This window comes from Marmota marmota, unplaced genomic scaffold, assembly GCF_001458135.2.
Source record: "Marmota marmota marmota unplaced genomic scaffold, marMar, whole genome shotgun sequence".
In the NCBI taxonomy this organism is placed as follows: Eukaryota; Metazoa; Chordata; class Mammalia; order Rodentia; family Sciuridae; genus Marmota; species Marmota marmota.
This window is the reverse complement of record NW_026000174.1, coordinates 29,727,232-29,738,214: the sequence shown is the minus strand read 5'-3', so window position 1 is coordinate 29,738,214 and position 10,983 is coordinate 29,727,232. Positions and strand designations below refer to the sequence as shown.

At 34.5% G+C, this 10,983-nt stretch overlaps 1 protein-coding gene across 1 annotated transcript in view; it reads right to left on the bottom strand.

Annotated features, from left to right (window-relative positions):
• Window positions 1-10,983, bottom strand: part of Nucb2 (nucleobindin 2) — a 47,004-nt gene that overhangs the window by 14,620 nt on the left and 21,401 nt on the right. The window contains 5 exon segments of the mRNA XM_048788430.1: window positions 129-459; window positions 1,460-1,563; window positions 8,020-8,146; window positions 9,515-9,622; window positions 10,375-10,518. Of these exon segments, the coding sequence (XP_048644387.1) occupies window positions 129-459; window positions 1,460-1,563; window positions 8,020-8,146; window positions 9,515-9,622; window positions 10,375-10,518 (814 nt within the window).

Sequence of the window (10,983 nt, the reverse complement as noted above, 5' to 3'; positions counted from 1 at the left end):
ATATATATATATATATATATATTTATATGCATACATTAAAAATAAACAAATAGCCTGCCTGTAATCCCAACTGCTCAGGAGGCTGAGGCAGGAAAATGGTGAGTTCAAAGCCAGCCTCAGCAAAAGCAGGGTGGTAAGCAACTCACTGAGATCCTGTCTCTAAATATATGGCTGGGGATGTGGCTCAGTGGACGGGTGTCCCTGACTTCAATCCCTGGTACCCAAAATATAAATAAACAAATAAATACGGTTTCATAAAGTCACAATTCTTACTGGATGATTAACTTTTGGATGATTTTCATGCTTTTTCTTCATTTCTTCAAATTTAGATTCTTCTTCTTTTCTCTTTTCCTCATTCAGTGTTTTTAAATATTCTCTCCGTTCATGTTCCTTCATCATTTCATATTTTTTAAATTCTTCATGCCGAGTCCTGTCATAGTGTTCCAGATCACTTGTTGCCTTACAAAAATAAAGAAATGTATTTGAAAAGTATAAACAAAGCCATTCTTAAATATAGCACACTAACAGAAGGTAGTATAGGAGAGCAAAAAATGACTGGACTACCCTTTTTAAATTCTACCATTTTACTGGAGTCAGTATTATTACCAGGGAATGTAAGTGTTCAAAGAAACTAAAAATTCAAAGCTAACTTCAATTTTAGAAAATTCTCATAAGCAAGAAATATATGTTGATTTTTTTTAAAAAACGGAACGGACTGTATCAATATGTACAGTATAGAAAACTAGAATGGTTTCTAACCATTTCACTAAATCTAATAACTGCCAGACTAGAACATCTAGTTTGGTAACTCTTTTATACATGAGAGGTCTATAAATTCTCATCTAAAAACCCTGAGGCCAGATGTATTTTATAACTTTCCAAGTTTTAGACAGGGAATATGACACATATACCACATTATAAGACATCCTACAATGTCTGTAATCAAAAATTAGTATTTCTTTAACAAAAATCTATAAATAGACTAAATAAAAAACTTCAAATAACATTACTATAATTGGTTAGTTCAAGCCAGGTTTCAGTTTTTATAGGTTTTTGAATTTTGAAATTGTGGATAAGTGATTATAAACCTGCATTCCACATTTATACCTGCAATGATCAAGATTAAGCTTCCTCCCTTTAAAGATAGATATTTTAGCAAGTATATAAACATTTTATTTCACTGGTGGTGCATGCCTGTAATCCCAACAACGTAGGAGGCTAGGCAGGAGGATTGCAAGTTTAAAGCCAGCCTCAGCAAATTAGCAAGACCCTAAGTAACTTAGTGAGACCCTGTCTCAAAAAATAAAAAGAGCTGGGGATGTAGCTCAGATGGCCCTGGGTTCAATCCCCAATACCAAAAAAAAAAAAAAATTTTTATTTCTGCTTCATTGGGTTTATTTGCCAAATTACAAAACCTCAAATGTACAATAAGAACAATGCTTTTTGGAATTATTCTCACCGCTTTGATTAGCATATCTAAATCTGTGGATTCAAACTTGTCAGGATTCACATGGTTTAGATGATCAAATTGTTTTAGAAGAGCTTGGTGGTCCATGCCTATATCTGAAAGAAAATGAGAAAACTGTAAATGATCCATTACCAGTTGCTAGAAACATTAACATAAATGATATAAGAAAAATACATTCACATTTATTCTTACAGGATTTTATAAGAAAATTTCAAAGTTTCAGAATAAGGGCTCGTATCCATTTTTAGAATATTACACATATTGTTATTCTAGACAAAGGTGATGAATCTAAATAGGATACAATTTAATATGCATATTTTAAAGTTCTATGTAGAAAGCCTATCAGCATAATTAACAGCAAAAACCTTTTTGATTATTTTGAAACTATCAGATATACCTTATTTAAAATCAGGTAAACCCTAGTATAATACCCTCAAAGATCTAAGTAGCATTTCTGAAGAGAACTGTGGAGCAATAAAAATTTAATTTAAGTAAACTCATTCAAATTATGACATTTTTAAAGAAACAACAAATGTATTCTTTGAAAGAAATTTTTAAAGACAAGTTACAAAATGAACTGGTAAAGTGACTCTGGATTATTTCAATTGTATAACTGATTGGGTCATATATTGATGTTGGAAATCAGGGTATTCACTTAGGAAGAAGCAATATACAAATACATGAAAAAAGTCTGTGAAATGGATAGGAATTAGTACTATGTGTGAACTCAAGACTTCTAAAATATGTACATGCAACATGTATATTGCATTTGCTTCACATGTATATGAATGCATGTGGAGACATGTATATATTTCCTACATCTGATGAAAGTACAAGAAAAATACATTCCAGTAACAAGGAAAATACTATTGCTGGCCTTTGATCTATAATACTATTCCCCATTTAAAAGAACCAGGACACCAGACACAGCAGTGCACTCCTGTAATCCCAGCAGCTTGGAAAGCTAAGACATGAGGTTCAAAAGTTCACGGCTAGCCTAGGCAACTTAGCAAGACCCTGTCTCAAAATTTAAAAAAATTTTTAAAAAAGGGGGTGGGGTGTAGTTCCGTGGAGGAGTGCCCCTGGATTCAATTCCCAGTAGTGGAGGTAGGGAGGAAAACAGGGCTCCTCAGAGAAATGGCTGATTTAGGGCTTAGAAAAGGGTAAGTAAAAGATAAACCTGGAACATATTGTTATGTCAGAAAGTAAAGATGTAGTTCAGTCAAGCTTTCACTGAATCTCTAGTATGGCACTGTATTAGGAGTTTTACTCATAAAAAAGAAATTTGTTAAAGGACTTATCCCTAAAAAAATATAGCCAGACAGTGAAACATGAAACGATGCCTAACCTCACTCAAAATAAGAGAAATACACACTTAAACTACACTATTAAACCATATAACAGGAGCTTGGGTTATGGCTCAGCGGTAGAGTGCTTGCCTTGCATGTATGAGGCCCTGGGTTCGATCCTCAGCACCACATAAAAAAAATAAATAAAATAAAGATATTGTGTCCATCTACAACTAAATAAAAAATAAAATAAAATAAACCATCTAACGGAACTGCAAAATTCAGAATTATTGCTAATGGGTATATATACTGGCTCAACTTCCATGGAGGTAATAGTAGGAACAGCTATCAAAATTACAAACATACATATCTTTTTATTTAGCTATTTCACTGTGGGAAAATTATCCTACAGATATCTTATATGGAACATACAAGATTAATCACTAGAAATAACCCACATGTCCATCAATAGGGACCTGGTGCCAGGTGTGATGGTCCACACCTGTAATCCCACCACTCAGAAGGCTGAGGCTGGGCAATTCAGTGAGACTCTTTCTCAACATAAAAAAAAAGGAAGGCTAAGGATGTAGCTTAGTGGTAGAGTGTTTGTCCAGCATGCATGAGACCCTAGGTTCAATCCCCAGTGCTACAAAAGAAATTTAAAATAAATAAATAAATAACAGGCCTGTTTAAATGTATCCATATAATGAAATTCTATGCAGCTGTAAAAAAAAAAGAAAGTAAAGATGGTCTCCATGTACTAAAACAGAAATATCTTCAAAATGTTTCAAAAAAGGAAAACAGTACACAAAATGTGTACTGTATGCCATCTTTGGGGGTTTTTTGGTTTGTTTATTTATGTGATGCTGGGGATCAAACCCAGGGCTTCTTGTATGCTTGGCAAGCACTCTACCATTGAGCTCCAAATCCCTGTCTGCTACCTTTTATATAAAAAGAGCTTTTATCCAGGTACAGTGGGAATGCCTATAATCCCAGAGGACTGAGGCAGTAGAATCACAAGTTTAAGGATAAACTCAGCAATTTAGCAAGACACTGGCTCAAAAATAAAATATTTTAAAAAGGGATATAACACAGCAGTAGAGCACTGGCCTAGTGTGCACAGTACCCTGAGTTAAATCCCCAGGATGGTTAAATAAATAAACTTACTTTTATTTATGTTTGTTTCTGTAAGAATAAAGAACCTCAAGGACAAGGACAGTATTAGAGGACAGTAGGAAGTTATAGGGAACAAAAATACCAGATAGATTGCTGCTCTGTACTTTCTTATGCTTTCTAATTTTAAACCATGTGAATGCAAAACCTACTTCAAAAATTACCTCCCCCCAAAAATCCTGTAAATTCGTCTTTAAATTATCAGAAATTTTAACTCATAAATTATGAATCAATGAGAAAATTCATAAATTTCCTAAGTCACATCAGAATCTCTGCATTTTTAACAAGCTTGCCAAGTGATTCTTATGCAATCTTAAGTTTATGAACCACTATTCCAAACCAGGTGTCGTGGCACACACCTGTAATCTCAGCAACTTGGGAGGTGGGGTCTGAGGATTACAAGTTCAAGGTTAGCCTTGGCAATTCAGTGAGACCCTATATAAATAAATAAACAAATCAGACTGGGGATGTAGCTCAGTGGTAAACCACCCCTGGAGTCAATCACTCTCTCTCTCTCTCTCTCTCTCTCTCTCTCACACACACACACACACACACACACAGACAAATGTGTTTATTAACCACAATCAACCACCAGAAGAGCACAACCAACATATGGGGGCATGTCACAGGACACATGAACCAGCTTGAAGGATCTCACATTGGCCAAATCTAGCCCTCTGGTTTTGACTCGTAATTAGAAAGGCCATTCTGAGATAATAAATGAAATTCACCTATTTTGTCACCTACTACTTTTGAAATTTTATTTTTTTACATTTAAATGTTTGACTCATATACACATATTTTGATGCAGAATAGAAGAATAGCTACATCAATATTTTAAACATTTTTTTTCTCTTTAGGTTCATTCAAATGGTTTATAGTATTAGATTTCCTAATAGTAAATCAAATTTGCATTCCTAAAATAAATTTACTTGCTGTAAGACTATGTTATTGAGCTTAGGGTATACCACAGTGGTGAAGCATTTTCCCCACTTACACAGGCCCTGGATTTGATCATCCGTGCCACAAAACTAAAAGAAAGAAAAGATTGGGGGTTTTCATTTTTTATGGTGCTGGGAATTAAACCAGGGCCTTGTGCAGTCGAGGCAAGCACTCTTCCAACTGAGCTTTATCCCCAGCCCAAGATTTTATTTTTGTGATACAATAACTTTGGTTTTGGCATCAATACAGAACAAGAATATGGAAGCTTTCTTTTTCGGTGCTCAACAATAGTTTAGAGAGCATTGATAATCTGATTTTTAATGGTTTGAATTCCTTTATGAAACTGTATAGTTATTTCTTATTTGGTTTTTTTTTTTTTTTTTTAGTACTAGGGATTGAACCCAGGCAAGCTTTACCACTGAGCAACATCCCCAGTTCTTTTTATTTTTCATTTGAGATAGGGTCTTACAAAATTGCTCAAACTTGCAACCCTCCTGTCTCGCCTCTAGAGTCACTGGGATTACAGGCATGCACCACCGTGCTCCTGAGGGCCTGGTGATTTTTGTAGGGTTAGCTCTCTGACAATTGTTCTATTCCATATGTGACATTATTCTAATTAGATTTTCTTTTGGTTTCCTATGATGTTGCTCTTCCTCTTATTTTTTTTTTTTTTTTGCATTACATTTCTTGTTACATATATAGAGCACAATTTTTCATATCTCTGGTTGTATATAAAGTATGTTCACATCAATTCATGTCTTCATACATGTACTTTGGATAATGATGTCCATCAACTGGAACAGGATAGGGATGCCCTCTATCACCACTTCTATTTAACATAGTTCTTGAAACACTGGCCAGAGCAATTAGACAGACGAAAGAAATTAAAGGGATACGTATAGGAAAATAAGAATTTAAATTAGCACTATTTGCTGACAATATGATTCTATAGAAGACCCAAAAAGCTCCACCAGAAAACTTCCGGAACTAATAAATGAATTCAGCAAAGTAGCAAGATATAAAATCAACACCCACCGCTAAATCAAAGGCATTTCTGTACATCAGTGACAAATCCTCTGAGAGGGAAATGGGGAAAACTACCCCATTTACAATAGCCTCAAAAAAAAAATACTTGGGAATCAACAAAAGAAGTGAAAGATCTATACAATGAAAATTATAGAACCCTAAAAAAAGAAATCAAAGAAGACCTTAGAAGATGGGAAGATCTACCGTGCTCTTGGATGGGCAGAATTAATATTATCAAAATGACCATACTATCAAAAGCACTATACAGATTTAATGCAATTCCAATCAAAATACCAATGGCATTCCTCATAGAAATAGAAAAAAGCAATCATGAAATTCATCTGGAAAAATAAGAGACCCAGAATAGCTAAAGTAATCCTTAGCAGGAAGAGTGAAACAGGTGGCATCACTATACCAGACCTTAAACTATACTACAGAGCAATAGTAACAAAAACAGCATGGTATTGGCACCAAAACAGATTGGTAGACCAATGGTACAGAATAGAGGACACACAGACTAACCCACAAAATTACAATTACCTTATATTAGACAAAGGTACAAAAAACATGCATTGGAGAAAACATAGCCTCTTCAACAAATGGTAATGGGAAAACTGGAAATCTATATGCAACAAAATGAAATTAAAGCCCTATCTCTCACGATTCACAAAACTTAAGTGGATCAAGGACCTAGGAATTAAACCACAGATGCTGCATCTAACAGAAGAAAAAGTAGGCCCTAATCTTCATCATGTGGGATTAGGCCCCAACTTCCTTAATAAGACTCCTATAGCACAAGAATTAAAAGCAAGAATCAATAAATGGGATGGATTCAAACTAAAAAGTTTCTTCTCGGCAAAATAAACAATCTGTGAGATGAATAGAGAGCCTACATCTTGGGAGCAAATTTTTACCCCTCACCCATCAGACAGAGCACTAATCTCTAGGATATATAAAGAACTCAAAAAACTAAACAACAAAAAAACAAAAACCCCATCAATAAATGGGCCAATGATCTGAACAGACACTTCTCAGAAGAGGATATACAATCAATAAATATATGAAAAAATGTTCATCATCTCTAGCAATTAGAGAAATGCAAATCAAAACTCCTCTAAGATATCATCTCACTCCAGTTGGAATGGCAGCTATTATGAAGACAAACAACAATAAGTGTTGGCGAAGATGTGGGGGAAAAGGTACACTCATACATTGCTGGTAGGACTGCAAATTGTTGCAGCCAATATGGAAAGCAGTATGGAGATTCCTTGGAAAACTGGGAATGGAACCACATTTGACCCAGCTATCCCTCTCTTCGATCTATACCCAAAAGATTTAAAAACAGCATACTACAGGGACACAGCCACATCAATGTTTATAGCAGTACAATTCACAATAGCTAAACTGTGGAACCAACCTAGATGCCCTTCAGTAGGTGAATGGATAAAAAAAAATGTGGCATATATACACAATGGAATATTACTCATTAATAAAAGAGAATAAAATCATGGCATTTGCAGGTAAATGGATGGCACTGGAGAAGATAATGGTAAGTGAAGTTAGTCAATCCCAAAAAAACAAATGCCAAATATTTTCTCTGAAATAAGGTGACTCACAGTGGGGTGGGGGAGGGGAGCATGGGAGGTGGAATGTGATGCTTTTCTTCTTTTAAGTCAGTGGCTTAATACATTACTTTTTGTTCTTTCTATTGATAAAATAATTTAAAGCTAATAATTTGAATTTTCATATTTATTTGTTTTTGTGGTCCTGGGAATTTAACCCAGTGCCTTACAAGTGTTCTACCACTGCTCCACATCCCAGCCCTTTCTTTTTAAAAAATTATTTTGTGAAAGGGTCTTGCTAAATTGAAAAGGCTGGCTACATTTATAATCCTCCTGCCTCAAACTCCCAAATAGCGGGGATTATAGTATGTACCACTGCATGGGTCTTCATTTGAATTTTTTGAATGATATACTATCTATTCAAAAAATTAAATTAAATCTTAAAAATTATGAGATGTCAAATCAATACAAATAATTTTGACAAGAAAAACATGACATGTCTCATGTAAACTGACCTCAACAACCAAATACTGAAATTTTCCTACCTTCTAACACTTACCTTGAAGAGAATCCAATTTAGCTTTAATTAGCATTCTTAACCTTCCTACTTCTTGCCTTTTCAGTTCATCAAGTTTTGTCCTCACATGGTGACTTACTAAATCCAGCTCTTTGCTTAGCCTCCCACTCTATCAACAAAATTAATAAGTTAGCTTTATCTATTACATTCAGTTTTTAGACCATATGCAACATATTTAAAAGAGGGTTATAATAATTAGTGATAAACACTTTGATTAGTTGAGATAAACTCACCTAATTATAATCAAAAAGCATCTCAGAAGAGATTCAGTTTGTAATTCTAAAAATCAATATGTCTAAAAAAAATCACATAATTTAGGAAAGTATATTTAAAGCATAAAGTAGAAACTTAAAAAATTGAACTGTAAAATGGTGCAGCCACTGTGGAAAATAAGTCTGGAAGGTCCTCAAAAAATTAAAAGCAGAGTTATCATATGAGCCAGCAATTCTATTCCTAGGTACACATAAGAGAATTGAAAACAAATTAACACAATAACTTGAACATAAATGTTCATAGAAGCATTATTCATGTGAACCAAAAGAAATATAAACAATTCAAATGTTCATCAATTGATGGATGAATAAAGAAAACAGGACAGTTCTTCCTTAGTATCCATGGGGGACTGACTCCAGGACCTAAATGGATACCAAAATCCTTGGATTTTTAAATCTCTTATTCAAATAGCATAACATTTGCATATAGGATTTCATTCTTTTATTTTTCAAATCCTTATGTTAAGAGGTTGACTTTCAATAGATGAAAGCGAGAAAGCTGCTTTCCCACACAGGAAACCCCAACCCAGAAGCAAGCCCTTTATCAATTGTTTAGCACCATGTTATCACAAATGGAAAAATGAACTGAAGTGAGCGCTTATAAATCTAGCAATCCAGCCACACCCCATTTCCCAGGAGGAAGGGCTCTCTGCACATGACCAAGGACCATGTCCCCCGGAGTGGGGGGAGGGGTCCGGTCTTACACCTTTGAATAGCTTCCCGCTATCCTCAAGTCATGATCCAAGCCCCTTCATCTGATATACAAGATCTGACCCATGACTATTTCCAGCCTCATATTTTGGCCATTCATGGATTCCATTTCCCACTCTGGGATTCAGGAATAGGTACTACTTCCATTTTTCTAGGTACTTCTTGTCTTTGTACCCTTGTGCTTTTGCCTAGGATACCGTCCAGTCTGTCTTTTTTCCAGGTATTTCTTTGATTTCTGGCATATATACTATCTACCAAGAATGACTTCTGGCCTTTCCCCACTGCTTCATATTGGATTATGTGTCTGTCCTCTACCTCTATATAATGCAACATCCATTTATCCATCTATCCATCCAGATAATCTGTTTCTGGATGTGATTTTCCCCTAAGTGTTCATTAAGGGCTAGGAAAACTCTCATCTTTGTATCCTCAGCATTTAGCTCAGAGTCTGATATGCTTAAATGTTTTTTAAATAAGTATTTAGTTACATTTACCTTTATTTCCTCTATGTCTGCTTTCTGGAGCTTTTCTCTGAAATGTTTATCTGTTTCCAGCACATCAATCACCTGCTTAAGATATTCATCATAATAAAGTCCAGTATCCTTCAAATTAAAAAACAAATGGTAATGCTTCTGAAAGTTTTTCCATATTTGAATCAATCATCTTTTTTCTGGAGTGGCGGGGGGAATGTGGATTTAACCCAGGGATGCACTATCACTGAGCTACATCCATACCACTTTTTTACTTTCTATTTTGAGACAGGGTCCCGCTAAATTGCTTAAGCCCTCATTAAGTTGCTGAGGCTGGCCTTGAACTTGCAATCCACCTGGTATTCCAGGCATGTACAAGTGTGCTCATCTTAAAGATATCAATCTTTAAGAAGCAATTTCCAGCAAAATGGCACTAAGAAATATCTACTGTGATAGTTTCAATTATTGAGGTTAAAAAGCTGAATTTCTTAGACTTTTGTATCTGAACCAATACCATGTTATTATAACATAAAGATACATTTATTATATGGTTTAAACAAGGAAGATTTAACCAGTAATACGAACTGGTTTCTTCTCATTGCCATCTGTCTCTCCTTTGAATATAACAGTATTTTCTTAGCTAGTTAGTTCTACATTGAAATGTATTGATTAATTCTTCTATGTACTAATAACATTAAATAAACACTGGCTAATGTTAAACAGCCTATGCCTGTCACATACTCTTTTTATTTCTATTTCAGAAATACAGCCTAAAGGTCCAATTTTACAAGTAATGAATATTTGCAATATTTTAGTTATAATGTTTCCATTTTACTTCAGTTAGATATAATTAATTTAGTTATAATTCCACCCACTTCACTTACTGGTGGTTCTATCTTTGCACTTTCCACAGGTTGAGTGTTTTGTACTTTTGTCTTGTCGATGTCTATAGGGACAGCTTCAAGAGTGATTAGTAGACATGTAGCTGAGAGAAAATAATACTGTTGTAGGCTGGTCCTCCACCTCATCTGAAATACAGAAAGAGTTATAGTCAGGTCCTAAAAAGGTGTTTTAAAACTACATATGGAATTCCCAATGTCACATTAATAACATTCAATCTGAAAGACTTATTAATACAACAAAAAAATTCTAGAAAAGGGATAAAAATAGATTGTAACTTGGGCTGGGCTTGTGGCTCAGTGGTAGCGTGCTCCCCTAGCACATGTGAGGCACTGGGTTCGATCCTCAGCATCACATAAAAATGAAATAAAGATTGTGTGTCCACCTACAACTAAAAAATAAATATTTTTTAAAAATAGATTAATAACTTGTCAAAAATAATACTTAAAATAGATTACTAAAGAAAATCAGGGGAGAGATATTTTTAGTCAAAATTAAAAAGATAGGACAAAAAATTTAAAGTTCAAACTACATAAGAAAACATTTGGCTTATTATAAAAAAAAAAAAAAAAAAAAAAAAAAAAAAAAAAACC